We start from the raw sequence: 20,185 nt of genomic DNA on the forward strand, positions 1-20,185 counted from the left end.
TATAGTTTATGTCTCTGTCTTCTCTAGCTGCTCTGTCTCCCCTGTCAGCTGTATCCCCTTGTCTAGTTCGCGTCTCTGTGTGTCCTTAGTGGCTATATCCCCGTGTCCAGTCAGTGTTTGTGTCTGCCCTGGTCCCACGTCTCTGTTCCCTCTGTTGCAGTGCGTGCGAGTCTGTGTCTTTGTTCAGTCTGTGTTATGTGTTTCCTGTTTTACTTTGAAAGTCTATGTCTGATGTTAATGTGTCTGGTTTTGCTTCCCCTTGTCTCGTTAGGCCTGATTTGCCCCAGCTGTGTTTCCCTCCTGTTACCCATTCCCTGATTGCTCCCTCTGTGTATTTAAGCCCTGTGTTTCTCTGTGTCCGTGTCGCGATCTACCGTTTATTTTGCTGTGTGTTTTGTCAATCCGCTGGTGTTAGTTTATTTTTGACCTTTTTTTCCCAGTTATGTTATGTTTGAGTTCAGCATTAAAGCTGTTTTGGTTTAAGTTCTGTCTCCGGAGTCTGCACCTTGGGTCCTATTCCTGTCTGCACACAGCCACACCTAACACCACTTTGTTCTTTAGAACTAGAATTTAGCTTCGATGATCATTTGTATTGTCATGTACTAATATTATATTAGTTTTATATTTATATCGCTGAAGATCGAGTTACTTGAGCATAAAAATAGATGGTAGATGGATGGTAGAAGTAAGGACTTTCTTACTTTGATTTCAGAGACTGTATTTTTTCACTTTAACTTGAGTAAAGAAGTTGACTCAGTACTTTTACTGGATTAGTTTTTTTAACACAAGTATCTGTACTTCTACTTAAGTGCAGGAGATGGGGTGGAGGAGGGCCAGACAGTAGACCAACTTTACCTTAATTCCATTATGGATGAGAAGTACTGTGTTAGCTAGGGCTCTGAAGTTGTGGGACTTGAAATACAAGACGCCGGCTTTTGAGCTTTCACCTTCCTGCTCCTATGTCTGGCCTTCCTGACAGCAAGAAGACTGACTCCTCCTTCACCATTTTGAGTAAAATCCTTTCTGCTTGACTCTGTCCTCTGCTTCCTGAAGTACAGAAAGGCTGAAAATGTTAGGTGGTAAATCCTCCTTTGCACTACAAAGGACACAGAATTCAGTTTTAGTAGCTAAGGTTATCAATGCTAAAATGAAAATTCCTCCAACTTTGAGAATGATGACAAGAGCAAGAGCAGTAGAACCATATTAAAAGCAGTATAGCTAATACTATATGCAAACACCACAAGCATGTTTCATGCCTTTGCACAAACGATAACAGCAGCAGGAACCATGGCTGCACACAGACCCATGAACACTGCTGACGGCTAGTGATGTGCGGATCAATCCTGAAATATCGATTCCTCCGATACCAGTCATTTATGTTCTAGAATCGATTCTCACATTAAAATATCGATATTTTTTAGTAATTTAGGGTAAATTTGTAGTTTATCATTAACAGCAACACAGTGGAAAGAAACTATAACATTCGGATTGTCTACATTCAAAGGAACTACTTCCTCTTCCGCCTTTCATAGTCATGTGCGAAATACGGCTGTATAAATGTCTCGTAGCCCCTTGGCGCGCGCACTCACAACAATGGCTGAGCGTAATTGTGCGGACGTATTTTACCTCCACAAACAGCTGAGACATGGTTTGCAATACATGTGGCAAAAAAGTGCTCCAACAGTGAGGTGTGGTGGCTATACTTTCCCAACCTTGAGACCTCAGAATTAGGGAGACATTCAAAAGGGCTGTTGGGGGGGTGATAAATACATTTTACAGGGTTTATTTATCGGATAAAATACGTTAAATGTCACCGTTATTATTAGCCGGCCCGGAAACAGCGGGGGTGTCCAAATTCAGAGGCTGCTTCCACCTGAGGACCCGCCCTTCGCGGTCTAAAGAAAGCCGGGTAGTACGTCATGAGTTCCCTCGGTGGAGTGAAACTGCCGTCTGCTCCTTGCTATCTAAAATATAACCGGGCGCTGGCGTAAACTCTCGACCGTCTCACACTTTGTTTAATTAGTTTTCTGTTTGATGTTTATTCAGCTGTGTGAAAACCCCGGAGGAACCCTCCCGAGGGATTAATAAAGTTAAATTTAATTTAATCTAATCTAATAACTTTAATCTCAGCCAAACCGATTTACTCACGAACAAATAAAACACTGAAAAAGCCAAACAATAACATTTTTAAGTTATCAAAGTGACTTATATATCATGTTTAACCCGAGTGGTGAAAGATCGCGGGGGTTTGAAGACGATGTGTCGATCGGCTCAGATATTTGAAGTTTACACAGCTACATTCTCACCTGAAAATATGTTAAAAGTTTTGTTTTTGTTTTTTGCGACCCAGAAAGAGAAATAAGAGTAATATTAAAACTAAGTTGCTGCCGCCATTGTTGTAAACTGGAATTGGCTGGGCCGTGCTATGAATTCTGCAATATGGTTTTTCAATTTTGTTGTCCAGGTGGAAATTTGGGAGAATGGTGGCTCCGGGATTCTGCTCGAAAGGCTGCTCGAAATGCGGCCCTCAAATGCGTCCTTCATTTCCCTGAATTTTAAGGACGTGGCGGTGTAGACTTCGTTGGCCCAACATATCCCAGAATGCATAGCGCGGCGGTGGGTGTGGATAATTTTGCCGAAAAAAACAGCGGATGAGGGGCGCCCGAAGAGTAAACTTTAAGTACTGAATATTATGTCACTTATTTATGTACAAATGTTTAATAACGAAGAACATTAAAACATTACTGTTGGCCACATGTCGGCAAAGTTATGTGACATTAGTGACGTTTGTACTAACTTGGTTTTAAAGCCTTTACTTTAAAATATACGCCGTTCAATAGCTGAGCTTAATCTTACAGAGAATGATCAAAGCTCATGTAGAAACAAACAAACAAATGAACAAAAGATTTTCTCCTTCATTTCTGTCAAACAAAGCTGTATGAAACGTTTCCAGCTGTTAGTATCATGGTTGCTAGGAAACCTGGGCTAGACCGTCCCATTTCACAAGCCTCGCACTTCCGGCCTTAGCAGTCTTTAAGTACGCGGCCCTTGAGGATCGTTGAGGCTGCGTACTTTGGCTGCAGACCCTGAATTGGGATACAGCCCTAGTGAGCCTTGCCCCCAGTTAGCTATCGAACTAGTGGGTAACAGACGTCTCCGAAAACGTGTGGTGTCTTGATAAACTGAGCAAATATTTGAGGTTTACACAGCTACATTCTCGCCTGAAAATATTTTAATCGTTTATTTTGTGACCCAGAAAGAATAATAAGAGTAATATTAAAACTAACTAGCTGCCGCCATTGTTGTAAACTGAGCTGCGCTGCGCTATGAATTCTGGGATACAGCTTCTTCTTCTTTGGGGTTTAACGGCAGCTGGCATCCTTGTACATACAGTGCTGCCATCTTCTATTTCAGTCCGTTATTACACTCTTAAATCCTACTACTTATTCCTGCGTCTTTTGTGATGCTTCAAACGAGGCGTCGACTATTAAATCAGTCGTCGACGATTTTGATAGTCGACGTAATCGTGACTAGTCGACTAATCGTGGCAGCCCTAATCTAAAATAATCACCACTACAACATATAGCTTATATTCCACTGGCCCTTAGACAGACCTATTACCTTGGTCTTCAGTGTTATAATCATCCTCTATTCCAATGCCCTCTGTCAGTTCTTTCTGTTTGCGGTAATTCAGCAGGAATTGGTGAATGCTGAGGTCTTCCTGGTCACTGGAGCTCTACCTGGAGCTGGCAGACGTACTGGTACTGCTACAATTGGAAGGAAACCACCTCGCTAAAGGAAAAACAAGACAACAATATCAAAATAGGTTTGATTACAATAAAATAAGTCAGTTAATCAAAATCAGTGTGACACAGACGCTGATTTTTTTGAGAAGAGCCCATTAGTGACATTTAATTCCATATTTTTACCGTGAGGGCTTGTAAAACTGCAAAAACTGCCAACACCTATAGTGCCGCTGTCTAAATATTATTATGAATATGAATTCTACAAGAGAAAACGACTGAGCATTTAAACCATCACAATGTATTAAATGTTTCCAGAGATACTGATAATTTGATAACGAGCAAAGTTATTTCTCCTCAAAATGCGCCTGACTAAAAGTGGGATCAACCAGTACATATAATATTCATCCTGCTACATTTAGAAAGTGGCAACAACAGTAAACATGAGTAACTTCACCGTGTGTCTATCCGGTCTTTAAGTGATGACGTGATCAATCCTACTTCTGGGCCCAAACTACTCTGCGTTTAATAAGGCTGTTGTGTTTTTAACATGTTTTAATGCTTTGTAACTTGTTCTATTTAATCTCAACAAGCCCCTTACAAAAAGTAAGCGATCACTGTCGGCCTCTCTCAGTTTTTATTACAACTATTCATTTTAAAGCTCAGTTTTTAAAACCTTACCATGTAACTACAGCCCAGGCAATGCAGCAGCACATTAATGACTAACCTGTATGTGGATGGATTATCTCAGTTGTTCTCTTGACTGAAGTTTGGTCCGTTTACAGCATCCTGCCATGCCACTGCATTTGTCCCTAACCATCGGGAACCCTCACCTTAACTCTTATCCAGTGGGAAAAAAGTTCCCCTTCATCACTGTGTTAATGTTATGCTAACATAGCTGTTTCGCTAGTCACATATCACATCACTATATACCAGCTAGCAAAACTTCAGTAACCCTACAAACATCACTGCTGCTTACTTTCCTGTCTTCATGTATGTCAGAAGTGATAGCAGAGCTGTGCCTTTTAATTTGTTTTAGAAATCCCTCAGTCAGAACCTGGTATATTATATTTAGACGGAAACTAGCGAGCTAACTCTCTGCTAACTTCTAACTTCAGACAGATTTTTAACTCTCAGTGATCATTTGACTTTGGGACCTGCAGTGTAGTTTGGGTCCAGACACGCTAATGACCAGACTTAAAGACCAAATTTCGGGTCACTTTTGCTGGTCCCAAGCCCCAATAAAGAAGCTAGCTTGAAGCTTGACATAAAAAACAATAATTGCTAAGAAACGTGTAATTTGTAGTTCTAAATATATTCTAAATGCATTTAGATCGTTTTTACTCACTTTATGTCTCTTCCACGATGTTACGTCTCTCTCCTATGTTGGTTACAATTACATAGGCACTTAGCAGGACAGTGGAAAAACCCAGGACCACAGTGATACTGAGAATTCCACGGTGTTCACTGTCTTCAGCAACCTTACAAGGGCCGGTTGAACGGCTACAGTCTTATCATACATGTGCAGTGTTCCTACAAGCCATAAGGTTACCTTGAGTGAGGAAGATGATGATTGAATGTCCGTCTGAGTCCATAGGTTGAGGTGCAAGCACATTTCTCCCATTCTCCACAGAGGGCAGTGGCGCATAGGTGTGACATCACTAACACTTAAGTTGCTTTTTAGAGTGATAGCAGAAAATTGTGAGCGTTACACTTGTATGCGGCTTGAAGTAGGCACACATTGGCAGGGATGTGGTTGGAACGGCTGACTAGATAAGGCCTGGTGTCCAGCTAATGAAAAAGAGCCGAAAATTGGGGTGCGGCTGCGCGGGTGTGCACTTTAAATATAGCACTTTTGCCCTGTCATTCCGGCCGCCCGAGTGGCTCATGGGAACGTGACAGGCCCTATGGCAGAGATTGAGGACAGAGGGCAGTGGTTCGAATCCCATGCGGACCATATGTTGGGGACACAAAAAAAAAAAAATAAAAAAAATCCCTGGCTCTGAAATTCACTTGCTACGCTTGCTAGAAGCCTACAGGCGAGCCTACAGAATGGGCTCTCTCTGCCTTTTTTTTTTTTTTTTTTACCCCTGTCTCAAAATCTCTTCCATCAATCAATATTGGTTGTTATGGTTGCTATGGACGCCAAACACACCATGCATTGTCGCTTTCTCAATCTCTTCTTCATGTCCGAACAAATGCTCAATTTTGCCTTCATTAACACAAATTATACATCAAAATGTAGGTATTTTTCTTGTGTTAAGGTTCAAAATATTGGGGATGGAGACAAGAGAAAAAACCACAATAACAACACTGGTCCGGCCGGGTTGAGTCAAACGATGATTTAATGATCACACACGTGGGAGATGGACACTGATGCAGACAGCCTCAAAATCTCAAAATGGTGGAGCATTGCTCAAACTTTTTTAACCTCTGGTGCCTCCACCTTATCATAAAAAGCCTAAACATTCACATGGTCTCTCTCACACAGCGCCTAAGCTACGACCTTGGCTCCCTGTTCATCTGCTCCTGCTGAAATGGGGCAGAAAACTCCAGCACACTCTGTTCTCTTCTACTCAGACAAATTAGACAATAACCTTCTGCGAACAGTATTTCTTATAACTCAGCAATATAATGCATCATAAAACAATATCATTCATTCACAACAAGTCAGCAATTTAATGTAATGCAAATCAGTTTAACTAATGCAATAGTTATCAGCTTCTTCTAATTCAGGAGAATAATGCAAACTAAAACTACATAATAATTCACAATCTTTAATTAGGGGTATAACATGGCATAAAATAATATCATAATTTTACAATTCCCCCTGATGAGGTCATTAGAATAATGACCTCACAAACACCCTGTAGCCCAGTGTGGCCGGGTTCATCTCTTCTCACTCCTGAGGTCCTTTGTCCCCCTGAGGGGCAAACCATATGTAAGATGACCTCTGTGTTTGCGCAAGTCAGGTGCAAAACAAACTATTACTACAAGGATAGCAGGTCCAGATGACACTCCCCTGTTCTCCCACAGCTTTATTTGGTGTTCCCTTATACCATTCAGACGTAGACTAGAACCTCTGTCCGAAGAGCTCTTAACCTTTATTTTATTGCTGCAGCTACCAGTGTCGTCCAGTTGGGTGATCCTCTGCTCTTAATTCTTCAACCTTAGGGGTTAGACAACCCTTCAGTCGTAACACAGATCAGGGGATTATTCTGCTCCAATTTCAAACAACGATCTGTGTATTCTCCAGAAAAAGGAACAGGAAGGTGCCCCCTTTTTGCCCAAAAGCCTCTCGAACTTCGTTGGTCTGGTGTTCCCGGATTTCCGCCAACCCCTTCATGGTTATTGCTGTGTTTATGGGATCCATCCTTTTGTGGTGACTAGCTGGAGCCCAAACGCCATGACCCTTGGACCCAGTTGATGTCTCGGCAGTCACTGTGTCTGACTCTGCTACGGAGGATCCTCGCATCTCTGTGACCTCGTCTGGTGTCTGTTCCTTTCTCTGTAAGAGACAGAAAACCAAAACACCTCTCTTCCTAACCCTAATAATCTAATGTTATTATCTACTGACCTTCTAGTGATTCAGAATTGGTCTAAAACATTCAGAATGTCCCAGGGACTTATTCTAATCATATCTTATGTGTGTGTAAGCATGTTTGCATTTAGCCCTCCGCACTCAAGGCATTTCTTACACTTTATCAGTCCGGACAGTCACGCCGAACGAAGCTTCTGACCTTCAAAAGGCCGAGTGCCAACTCGTTATAAGCACATTTGCAAGGTGTGTCTGAAAATTATTGAAACCCCTCTTTTTAACAAAAGACAAAAAATTAACAAATCTTCTAAACGCTATTCAGTTCATTTCAATGAGTAACGATTAAACATGAAAGTGATAGTTTATGCTTTTTCACTGATTCTCTAAAAGGTCCGTCTTCTCGGACCGCTATTAGCTTAAGCTTTACCATTCCTAAATTATTAAAGACACAAATGAAGTTATAAAATGTTCAAATAATCCTGGTTTGATGTTAAAGCTCAACCTTCCCCCCCTTTTTTGACACATTCCAATGTGTCAAATCAACGGAGCTAGAACATTCAAAAAAAAAAGTTAGGCAGCTACAAAGTTTCCCAGACTCTTAAGGTGATCCGCGTGTAACGTTCTGACTCAGGTATTTAATATTTTAATAAATCTCGTTTAATTAACTGCCACTATTTAAACTAACCTTAAAGACATAATTTAAGAAAAGATCACAAAGAATAACATGATATCAGTGTTTTGTAAGCGCGTGCGGCCTTCTATGCTCGAAGCCTTTCCCCTCAATAGATCAGTCAGACATTCGCGCTGACTGTAGCTTTTAACCCTTATTAACTTGAGCACAACTCTACAATGAGCAACAAGTTGCAATATGTATAAAAATGATCATGGTTACACCTGCAATGAAAAATTATATCATTATCCTAACACCTGTAAATAGAAGATTCATCAGAGGTTATAACAATCACAGGAACACAAATGTTAGTATAAGGTCAAAAGCTTCAATAAATGATCATCGATGCAATGCTTGTTGCATGATTCTCATACAATAATAATGCTGACATTGAAAATAACAGTATAACACCCCCTTTTGTCCCGTTTCACTTGACACCTAAACGTTTATAAATGCCTCTTTAATTCTTGATTTTATTTCCCCCTTTTCTCCCCTTACTGACCACAGCAGGGGGATCTTAGTTTTGAATCAGCCATGAATCCAGCTCACCTGATTCATCAGTGAGCTCCACCATCACTGGCGTCTGACAGGGTGGCGCTGCATACTCTTCCTTTAATATCACTATTTTCAACCTGTTAATGAGAGTGTTTAAACCTGAAGTCGACTACGTCCACAACAAGTCAATACAGCTGTAAATGTGGCCAATTATCAATCTATTACCAATCAATAACAACAGATAACTTCTATTTTATGCATGCTTTTAATCAACCACTCACCCAGAGGATCTCCAATCCCAGCAAGTTCCTTCTCCTCCTTTAATGAGTCTGTCCTCCTTCCATGCCCTGGTAACCGGTCCATCCAGAGCCATATGATCTCAAATATACATACGACAAGCCAAACCACACCTTGGTCACACCAACCCCTTTCCACCCCCGAGATGTCCAATGCCATCCTAGTATGGACTGTCAAATGTGGCTTTAACGCTGACTGTTCTGACAATCCATTTTATAACGTTCCTGGTCAGATTTGCCAATCTCTGCACCAGAGTTTTAAACGTTTCGCCATTTTCATTAGGTTTTATCTTTTATTTAGTTTCGACTCCAGATTTTCAATTTTTGCCAGTTGTAATTAGTTTTTACCAATTCTTTGCTAGTTTAGTCTAGTTTTTATTTTTCTGAAAGTCCTTAGTTTCAATTTAGTTCTATTTGTGCTTTGCAAAAGTTAAGTGTAACAAAATCTCAGTTCCATCATATCAGTCATGCTCTTCTAATTATCCTTGGGTGTTGAGACTAATAACTATTAACTCTTGCCGCACCGAGTGGTCCTAATTTTGGTTCAAGTCAATTGATAACCTTTTGAAGGCGATTGTTTCACACCTTTATTTAGATGTCCCAGTCCTGTTATCTCGGGATACATCACGCTGCCTTATCTGGGGTTAGCTATTTTCTTGGGATGCGAGTTAAGTGGGTGAGCTCTTCAACGAGGGGGAGCGTGCTCCCCCTGATGAGGTCTTCTAGGTTAACCTTCTTGTGTGAGCTTTTCAAGTGCACTTTTAAGGTTTGTGGGATTTTTTGTTTTATAAATGTCCCTCAAGACCCCCTGATGACCCAGTAATTCATTTTTGCGCACTGTAGTACACATTTAGTTTTTTGCTTGTAGCTCTCATACTCTACTTGCCACTCCTCTAAGTCCTGATGTTTCCTAGAGAGGACAACAGAACCTTTAAAATTATATCCCATGTGTGGGGGTGTGGCCTTGCCAATTGTTTTTCCCACCTTTTCAAAATGGCTGGCGTGCCCACAAGCACATTTTATGGAAGAAAGAAAGATAAGCTTGATATTTACAATTAAAATGTTTTGTTAAACTCAGATTTCTATTTTATTCAAAAAATAAACATCTGGTAAATAATTTCAGGGGTCTTTAAGAATTAGGCTCATTTACTTTCACAGGGAACATGACTAATTTATTAATGTGTGCTCTACACATTGGGACTTTATATTTATATTTATTTCACTTTTTCCTAATACCCAACTTTTGACAAAGGCGGAGAGAATTCTTAACACAATTATTAAGGGAGATTCAAACATAGATTTTTCAAAATATGAGAGGGTCAGGACCCACTAAAAGCCACAGAGAAGATTATCGAGATGCAGTGGCAGATGTAATAGAGAAAGACACAGGGCCACCTGAAATCTGTCGTCCTATCTGGTGCAAAACCAACATGTAGTAGAATCTGGAATTTTGATTTTGAGTTAAAAATAAAATATGGGTAAAATGCAGAAATCTTTTCCAGTAAAGTAAAAAAATAAGTGTCGCAATTATAGTTGAATCCATAACACCTAATTGTTTCTACGAGATCACGTCGTTGCTGAGAGTTATCAGTGATCTCAATGTGTGAAAAGAACTCACAATATCTGGGGTTTAAGCTCCTCTTGGCTGAGAAACCTGGGACAAACATGTGAACAAGACCTGAATAATACCAGTAATGAAGACTTCTCTCCAAAGATCAATAAAAGGAAGCCCCAATCTGATGAGAGTCTAGCAAAATATGGTTCACTCCACTTGCCTGAAATGGTTAGCAGTCCAAGGCATTTCAGTTGTAGAATGATTGGGTACAACAATGAAACAGATGTGAGATGAGGGAAGTGCCAAATGTTCCTTTGTGTCTCCAAATAAAATCAGTACTTCCTCAGATATCCTAAATAAATTGACTTTTGTGAAATAGACAGTTCAGTGCCATCACTTATTCCTAAACCAATAGTTTACAGCTAGTGAAGTGTCAGTGACTTCTGGGTTGGTCCCTGATCTTCATCTTATGAGATTGTTATTTTAATAACACTTGATTCATTTAAAAGAAAAAAGAAAAAAAAGAAAAAACAAAAAACAAAAATATTTTCTCCCTGTTTTTTCTTATTCTCTGGGTCTCAGGAGGACATTACGTCCCTCTCCACTACAAGACCCTTTCACAAAATAGCACTGTCATTATTGTCGGAGTTGCCGTTTCCTCGCAAATGGCCTCGAAGCAACACAGTTAAAAAATGTCCACATTCAAAGTCTATGGAGACTTGAGTGAAAATGACAGCTGAAATTCTGTAACAGAGGCGTTGTCAACTCCTCATATCTCCTAGATGTATTTTTCTTTAGAGACCTGACAACCGCCTTGGTTTTTTTTCCTTTTTTATTAAAGCCTGCTGATTGTTACAGTGAAAGAATGATGTCGACAGTCCGTGTACTTTTGGAGTTACAGAACATTTTGTAACACGAAGAAACGGCAGTTTTCACCTCTCAGTTGTGGTAAACGCTTGAAATATATTATAGGGCAGGCCGCGGCGTAGAGAACGCGCTTTGGGAGCGAGAGACCCATTTTGAAATCTAGCCAGTGGCAGTATCTAATATCTTTCCCTAATTCACTTTATAATTACAAATTCTCAACACTTGATTATTCCCACGTGTGTTCTGATCAAAACAGTGCAAGAATGAGCTCTTTAGCTTTTGATTTACAACTTATCCACATTTCTTTGCGGACACTCCTGCATTGCACAAAGCGCATCTGTGGCTGTGTACCATTCGTGGTGCGTTGGCTCCCTCTACTGGTACGCGCCTCATTCAAATGTCGCCACACATTTAAAATTGCAGGGTGTCTTTACACTGTCATAGCTCCTAGATAGATTTCTTCAGAGACCTGAAAATCGCTGTGATTATTCACCATAGCCTGCTGAGTATTACAGTGAAAGAACGATGTCAACGTATAGCATCGTTGGTTACTTTAATTATGTTTGGTTTTTTTTAATCAAATCCTCCAAAACAGGACCATTGTGACACAAAACCTCTCACACACTAACACAAACTCTTTATACAGATACAGAGCTTTACATGTATAAATAAGGCAGACAAAAATGCATAAAACACAAGCTATCCACAGACTGTCGGTGGACACCATGTCACTTTATTTTGTTTTTATCTTGTTTCTTTTTGGTGTAGCCTCATTAAACAAAATGTTTATAAAAATGACCACTTTTATTATGAATTATTATGAAATTAATAATTCATTATTAATTATTTATTATGAACACACCTGCCACCCTCAAGTAGAGGTGGCAGAGAAAGTGTCCGTGTGACTGAGTCCTGTCCCAGCTCTGCTTCAAGGTCTGTCGGTCCAGCTTGTTGAGGGCCTGAGAGCAAAGACGGATATCCTGGACCAGCTCTGACAAACTGTCCAGGTCTTGACTCTCACACACGCACACCTCGCCAAGGTAGCTACACTGCTGTCTGTCAGCCCATTTGCAGCCAGGCTGAGGTGGGTCAGAGAGCACTCGTCCTGCAAAAACACAAAAGTCTTAACCTGATTGCACAATTATATCTTTCGACAATAAATGACATTGCATGATTTTTGCATGCACACCTGTGACAGGACTTTGGCGAGGTGTTCCAGTGCCGGGTAATCAGCAGGCCCTCTGCAGACAGCTGACAGGCCCACGTGTGGGAGGCAGTGGAGGGGCAGAGTCTTTAACACCAGCTCAAAGCCGGTGGAGCCTAGGGGATTGAGGGACAGGCACACTGCTTTCAAATGGCCTGTGCCTGAACGTTCAGAAGATGTAAAGTTAGTTGCAGTTTTGCTTATGGGTGGGAGTTCAGTGAAGCTTAAGGCTTCAGTCAGCTGCTTGTTAGAGTCACCTGTGAGCGCGCTGGCTAGCAGCAGTCGATGCTGCTGAAGGAAACGAGCAGTGAGGCCGCAGGCCTGCAGAGACCGCTTGGCTAGCACAGGGCAGCAGGACAGCAGACAGGACAGAGACTCAGACACGCCGTCCCCCAGTGGGTTCATACTGAGGTCCAGCTCCTCCAGGCACTTTGAGTGGAAACGAGCAGAAAAAGCAAATGATCACGAGAGCCAATTCTCTCTGACAGATATCATTGATACGAATCAGGTTAGCTTGTTATTAAGATCTAAGGTAGTTATTAAGACCAGAGGTACTTAAATACAGGTTAGATGGTAAACCTAGAGCTGCCACTATTGGCTAGCTGAGGCCCTTACCGGGAATGCAGGTGCACTCTGTCCCTTTAAAGCATTTACAGCCTTCTCCAGGCTGTCCCCTGTAATGCAGTTGGCAGAAATGTCCAGCAGCTGCAGACGAGGCATGTGAGCGTTGTGGCAATCAGCTCAGGGAGAAGGTCGTCAGACATACGGTTTCCAGAAATTCGCAGCTCCGTGAGGCTGGCCTGAAGTTTTAGGGCACGGAGGAGCGGGCCGAGGGAAGAGGCGGCCAAACCGAGACACTTGGAGTCCTGACACGGAGGAACCCCGGTCCCGAACCTCATAGCCGGGAGACACGCTTGTTCTCATCTACAGGTAGAAAGAGATGGTACTTCATAACAGAATACAAAAATGCACTTGTGTGCGTTTTATAATGCATTTCCTCTGTGTTGCTCACCCACTGCCAGACTTTGACAGGCCTTCTTGTATCGCTCAGGGAGAGGAGGGAGATCCCCACACTCTCAGAAATAGGGGTACCAAAGTGTACCAAAAAGGGTACAAATGCTTGTCACTGGGGGTGTTCCTTTTTGAAGGACATTTTTGTACCTTATGAAGTTGTACCATCTGAAGTACAATCATGTACTTTCCTAAGACATAAATGTACCTTGAAACTATAGTACAGAAATGTTCCCTTGAAAAGGGTACAGTAGGGTACCTATGAGGGTACCCCCCCAGCGACAACCTATTTCGTACCTAAAGAGACAAAAATGTACCCCCAATATTCCAAAATATTTGGTTATTTAACCATTTATTCTCGATAATAGAATCACATCAAAGCATTTAAACAACCACAGGAATACATCCTTGATTACTTTCGTATATTGCCATAGGACATGTCAAGAAAAATACATTCATTTAAAAAAAAAAAAAAGTAAACAATCACATAAAGACATTAAACACCTGAACACAATGGAAAATGTGCTTGCAATCACGTCACACAGAATACCTCAAGGACACAAACAGCCTATCATCTACTAAATACGTGTCTAGAGCTTGAAAGTCTAATTCATTTCCTGGATTGAACAGGATCCAGTCATTGTCAACTGAACTTGGTAAGCATGGAAATGACATTCATAAGTGCAAGGAAGTAACAGTTTCCCACACAATACCCAACAAGTATCAACATTCAAAATATACTTGATTTTAAGGAATATAGGTATGGCTTCAGTGTGTGTATGGCCAACTACAAAAACATCCTCAAGTTCATATTTGACACTGCTGACTAGGGCTGGGCGATATATCGAGTTTTTTAAAAATATCGATATATTTTCATGCGAGATATAAGATGCGACAATATCGTTTATATCGATATAGTATACTTGTGGAGCCGCAGGTTTGCCTCTCTTTCGTCCACTTTTGTCTCTACGCTGCGTTACTCGGCCTCGCCTCTCCTTCACTGAACACAACTGCCCCTCCGCCATAGCTTCATCTGCAGGCAATGACAAGATGAAAGCGGAAAATCTCCGTTAGCGAGTTACCGCGGATCGCCCCGTGCGTGGGGCTGGACGGCGTCAACGTGTTAGCGAGCTAACCGCGCTAACCGGGCTGCACGGCCTAAAATCCTTTCATTTTCTCAAAACTCGACAGTGCGCCCTATGTATGAATTCTGGTTGTGCTTACTGACCGCGAACCGATTTTATGTGGTACACAGCGCTCAGCAATCTGTCAAAAAATGTTTTAATATGACTTTGCTAAGCTACAGAGCTGCACCGCTTGATGGATTGTCGGATGATTACGGCTACCGAGGAGGAGCTTCGCGGAGTGATACATACTGTGCTTCAACGTAATATTACCGTACTGTGTGTGTATAAGGACCACAAATGGCACCTGTTCAGAGACGTGGTGCAGCTGTGAAATCTGTCTTTGTTATTATGCTCAGCGTCTGTTAGTTTACATTTTGACTGCACAATTGTGAGCTTTTTGTTATGCACAAAAAGAACATAGTTTTCTTTTATTTATGGACCATGATTATTTAATAAATGCTGAGAATTTATTTTTGAGTAATTTTTTCATGTACATCTACGCTGTATGTAAATAAAAGTGCCCGTGTGACATCTGGGACACAGTGTGACTAAGAACTCTCTTTTTGTTCTTAACTTATGGCTTTAAAAAAAAAAAAAAAATTGAGATATATATCTTATATCGCCATCCAGCTAAAAAATATCGAGATATGAATTTTGGGTCATATCGCCCAGCCCTACTGCTGACAGATATAGCAGACACACACTGAAGCACTTTATCCTGAAAATGCACATCTGTAAAACTTTTGTTCATTTCCAGAGCATTCTGTAAGTCACCTGGCAGAGATGAAAATGGCACAATGACACTTGTGCTGAGTGAATGTTCAAAGTCAACAAGCAACTTATCTGAAGAAAACTCCCAGCACTGTTTCATTTGATGACGATTGTTAAGAGTTGCAGTGATGTTTACAAAGTTTTTGCATTTACTCGCTAGATTTTTGAAATATTGATGCTTGCTTTCATATCCCATACACCACAAAGGGCGAAGAGGACCATACATCAAAATCAGCCTTGGGTAGTGAATAAGGTAGTGACACTTGGGTGGGGGCATATTTAATAGAGTTGGTTAAGTACCCTGGTGACACTTACTGGCAGGGGTTTGTCTCCCTGGTCTCCTATGTTGACAATGCAGTTCTGAAGAAAGACAAGTGTTTTCTTGAAGTATGCAGGGTAGGTCATGTTGAACACGAAGAAGGTGGAGAATGCTGAGATGTAGGCCTCATCCAGCGAGCGGCACGAGCAAACATCCACTCCTTCAACTGTCACAACACAGCGAAACTGTCTTAAGAGGGCAGTTGTCCAACTCTTATCCTTCATTCGAATGGTTGGGTATGGACTCGTGGGAGTATTCTGCAGAAGAGGAAGAAAAACATTAGTATACAGTATGTTTAAGCAATATGTGCCAAGTGGATTTTCAACAGATTCCTCAAATTACCTTCTTTATTTGCAGCAAAACAAAACTGTCTATTCTGATAACCTGTAAACATGGCCCCTACTCCAAACAAAAAGCTTCTTGACCAATGACTGTTGTGGTAGTGTTTGATAAGCTGCTAAAGTTTGACATAATATTCAAGGGCAAAAGCAATCACCCCTGACAGTGACAGTACCTGTGAAGAAGAATTTCCCTAAGGGGACAATAAAGGTTTATCTATCTATATAAACACCAGACAAAACCCAAGAGCACAGCAGCACTGTGGATTAACAGCAGTGTTTCCCCTACATTAGCTTAGCTGTGATGCTGAACCGCAGCTGAATTCAGCTCCATGCCAACAAAACACCGAGAATGAAACTTGTGGCCAAAGGCTATGCATTGCATCATGCATTTACCTCTCCAAGGATGATGAAATCTTCTATCTTCTCCTTGAAGATGGATGGCAAGAGAAGTGCCCCCTTGAAGTCAATTCCTAGGTCATACAGATGCAAATGCACTTCATTAGATTTTGATAGCATGCAAATTCCCATTAACATGCTCTTCACATGACACTATGGCTACGTTCACACTGCAGGCGAAAGCGCATCAAATCCGATTTTTTTGACCCTATGCGACCCATATCCGATCATGCTATGACAGTGTGAACGGCGCAAATCCGATATTTTCAAATCCGATCTGGGTCACTTTCGTATGTGGTACTGAATCCGATACATATCCGATGTTTTAGAAAGCGACTGCTGTTTGAACGGTCAAGTCGCATTAAATCCGCCTTTTACGTCACCGACACAAGACTGAAGCCAATTATCAGCGCCCGAGAAGACATCGCGAACGCTTCCTAGCCATCCAGTGTAGATGTCAGTGAAACTGTTGGGAAGACAACGTAAACATTTTATTTGTACTGTATAATCTGCAGATTCTGACAGAAATCTGCAGCTATCCTTTGAAGCACCGCTCCTCTCTTAAACAGCAATAAGGATCATTATTAGGTTATTTACATTATTATGTAAATAACAAAATAACTTAAAGCAAAAATTGGGAAACGTAAAGTCCGAAGTCTTTATATTAACGGCCATCAGTCAAACAATACTGTTTGTTCTTGGTCTAAACAGAGCGCGTTGTGTGTGACATCTTCTTTTGCGCATGCGGGCCGCTTTGAGCGTTCACACTAGAGCGCGTTTGCTGTCGCATTTTATTTGTAGTGTGAACGAGGAGACAAAAAAATCGGATTTGATCAAAAAATCGGAATTGAGCATTAAGACCTGCAGTGTGAACGTAGCCTAAGGTACATCAATTATCTTTGGAAGAGAGAGCAAATGAATTGTCACAAAATTTACTATTTGTATGCGGTCAAATTAGCACCTGTAATGTCTTCAGCCAGTGCATTCTCCCTCCATGTAGACCTTCTTCAGTGGCAAATCCTTGGTCATTTGAAGAACAGCAGTGAAGTTTTTGCTAAAGCGGCGACAGATGTTGTCTTGGCAGGGATGCATTAAATCAACCTCATCACACAACTGGAAATGAAAAGAGCAGAATAGACAAAAGAATGACATTTTACATTGAGGATTTAAACTTTTGACATGTTTAAAGACACAGACTGGAGATAAATGTAAAGTGCTTTAACCCTTGATCAAAAAATTCTAAAGCTAATAAACAGATTGATTAATCAGCTAGTACAGAAAATAATAATAATAATAATCAGATTTAGAGACAAAAAAAAAATCATTAGCTGTTTCCCCAATCATCTTAACAATTCTTGGGTTGCAGACAGTGTCCCTGCGCAGAGCTTACAGCTCTCAGATTCGAAAATCCCAAATCCCACTAAGTAGGTGGAATGGTGCAAATGTGTACCTTCCATTGTTTAAAATCCCTTTGAGCGGGAAACAAGTTAGATGCGATAAATTTTGCTTAGAAAACGTTTTTGTTAATAGCTATATTTACATACAAGCATGTTTTGAGAAATTATTGATTTTTTTACATTGTTGTACAAGGTTAGTGACTATTTATTGATAAAGCACTGGAATACGGCGGGAAGACAGACGTTGACGATTCCACCAACAGTCTAAATAGTCCACATTTGTACCTTTCTTTGTTTAAAACTTAGCTAACTGCTAGCATTCACCCATGTTAAAGCTAGCTCTTCGGACTTTTGCTAACTCTACTGTAAAATTACACGTTGTAATTTTTATAACAACACAAAATCACACCCGACTTACCTCTAAACCTTTGCGCCTCGTCGTCTGACACATCAATGCCTTCTTCCATCAACTTTATAAGGAGCTCCTCCATCGATAACCCCCTGAGAGTCATTTTCTGCGTCAACGTCAGTCAGCGCGGAGGCGGAGCACTCATCGCTGCTGGCTTTTCAGCCTTTGGGATTAATGCGCGTTGCGAACTTGATACATGGAAATACAACATTGTGGTATTAATGCGCAGTTGTTTAGAAACCGTTATGCTGTCTTGGCGAACTATATTTGTAACTTACAAAATGTAGTCACCATAACATAAAAATCTGCTTGACATTTTAACTTCCAAAGAACCTCGGTTTAACTTGATGTTGCAAATTCCATAAAAACCTCCCAATTAATGAACAATTCTAGGATGTAGTAAAAGCGAAAAAGTAAATGGCCAAACATAACAGTAATATGATTTCACGTTTTTGAAGGCTACAACCAAGATTTAAAACATTAAAAATTATAACTGGAACTTAATAAAATGGAAATGGACCAGTTTTTTTTAACATCATTTGGTTGTGCCTGCATGTCATTGTGTGTTTTTTTTTTTAAATATAATTTAACATAACTTACACAAAGGTAGGTTACAGATATTCTTTGCATCATAGGATAATTTACGTACAGAGGAGAGGACCAACAGATTTGATTATAACATGTAGCTTTTATGAGCACACTCACATCTCATATGAATTTTACAATTAACCAGGCCCATCCAGATTTTCCCATGCTGACCCATTACCACATTCTGCCACTGTCACTGCAGTACAGGTCAAAATGGTACAGATTTGTACTTTAAATTGTACCTTTAAAGGGGCATTTCTGGACTTTTAAAGGCCAGTATTGTACTTTTAAGGGAACATTTTTAAAAAATGTACCTATAGGTACAAAAATGTTCTTCTCTCATACCTCTATTTCTGAGAGTGCACGAGCAAACTTCAGCCAGAACCTGCAATACAAACCCATCAGTTATCCTGCACTGGTGCAGGAAAGTGAAGCCAAGGATTCAATCCCAAAAACTGTGATTCCTTCAGTGTCTTCTGGAAGCTGGCTCCAAAAGCAAGTCAGCATCCAGTCTGGTAATAGAAATGGTTCTAATCTTTACAGTTTCTCAGATTGTAGTTTCTCAGGCAGCTTGTTAACATAATCAGCCCTTCACCTTCTTACCAGAATCATACAGTCTAAAACCTGCACGCCTCATCTGGGTAATGAAAGATGAAGTCATTGTGGAAGGACCTAGAACCTCCATTCCTTCTATCAGTGATTTAAAAAAGACCTCTGTGTCTATGAGAAAGTCTATTTTATGAATTTGGGTCATACTTTGCCTAAGAAAAGGAGTATGCTCACTGGCTGACATGCAAGCTGTTTCACAGTCATAGCCATCCTCTTGTCACTGTGGGTTTTTTTAAAAAAAATCCAAGATAGCAACAGTGACAACATTTGTCTTAAACACTCGTGATCAGACTTCATCAACCAATCATGGTAGTCTTCAGCATCTTTTAAATTGTCTGTGGTCCAAGTATGGTCACTTCTGGCTCTCCTCAGTGTCACCTCACCTCTTCATTTGTGTGCAGGACGGCCAGTAGCTGGTCCTGCGGGGAGAGCAGAGCGCCTTCTTTCTGCAGAGAGAGACGAGGCAGGAGGCCACATTTCTGGTAGTAACGCTGAGCTGCCTGCTCACACAGCCACGACACAGAGCAGGAGTTGGCCTCACTGGGATGCAGAGCAATGACCGGCGATTAAACAGAAATTAAAAACAAAACAACAACAACAACAAAAAAAAACACTATACCAATCAGATTGGGATTTATTTTTATATACTGCTCAAACTTAAAAGTTTTCACCGACCTTTGTGGAACTGGGATCAGGAAGACGTCTTCCTGAACCCGGACCCTCATTCTGATTGGTGGAGGAAGTGACGTGGGCATAGGAGCAGCCAAAGTTTGAGTTGGAGGCTAGAGTAAACAAAATAAAACATTCAAGCACTGTTAAAACATCTGTATTTAATGTCATCAACTCTTT

General features: G+C 40.9%; 1 protein-coding gene across 2 annotated transcripts; it reads right to left on the bottom strand.

The window, feature by feature from the left end:
- Positions 1–11,588: 11,588 nt before the first annotated feature.
- On the bottom strand, positions 11,589–20,146 carry LOC308406989 (tonsoku-like protein). Of its 2 annotated transcripts, XM_080898346.1 has the most exons (10): positions 20,012–20,146; positions 19,720–19,876; positions 18,149–18,327; positions 17,295–17,446; positions 16,331–16,407; positions 15,593–15,853; positions 12,984–13,292; positions 12,626–12,797; positions 12,354–12,529; positions 11,589–12,269 (listed from the first exon to the last, which is right to left on the bottom strand). In XM_080898346.1, exons 7-10 carry the CDS (start codon positions 13,086–13,088, stop codon positions 12,093–12,095), a joined length of 630 nt encoding a protein of 209 aa, XP_080754472.1. In that variant the 5' UTR covers positions 13,089–13,292; positions 15,593–15,853; positions 16,331–16,407; positions 17,295–17,446; positions 18,149–18,327; positions 19,720–19,876; positions 20,012–20,146; the 3' UTR covers positions 11,589–12,092. The 2 variants fall into 2 exon arrangements, with proteins under 2 accessions (XP_080754472.1, XP_080754473.1); XM_080898347.1 differs by lacking the exons at positions 15,593–15,853; positions 16,331–16,407; positions 17,295–17,446; positions 18,149–18,327.
- Between the last annotated feature and the right edge of the window lie 39 nt (positions 20,147–20,185).

The sequence above is a fragment of the Rhamphochromis sp. 'chilingali' genome (genome assembly GCF_963969265.1).
Source record: "Rhamphochromis sp. 'chilingali' genome assembly, chromosome: 12".
Taxonomy (NCBI): Eukaryota; Metazoa; Chordata; class Actinopteri; order Cichliformes; family Cichlidae; genus Rhamphochromis; species Rhamphochromis sp. 'chilingali'.

Excerpts from the sequence above, each read along its gene's own strand:
- LOC308406989 (XM_080898347.1), bottom strand. The coding sequence starts at position 13,088 with ATGCCTCGTCTGCAGCTGCTGGACATTTCTGCCAACTGCATTACAGGG. Across the intron at positions 12,530-12,625 it reads GCTAGCCAGCGCGCTCACAG|GCACAGGCCATTTGAAAGCA; the intron begins GTGACTCTAACA and ends CTGAACGTTCAG. Across the intron at positions 12,270-12,353 it reads TCGCCAAAGTCCTGTCACAG|GACGAGTGCTCTCTGACCCA; the intron begins GTGTGCATGCAA and ends GTGTTTTTGCAG.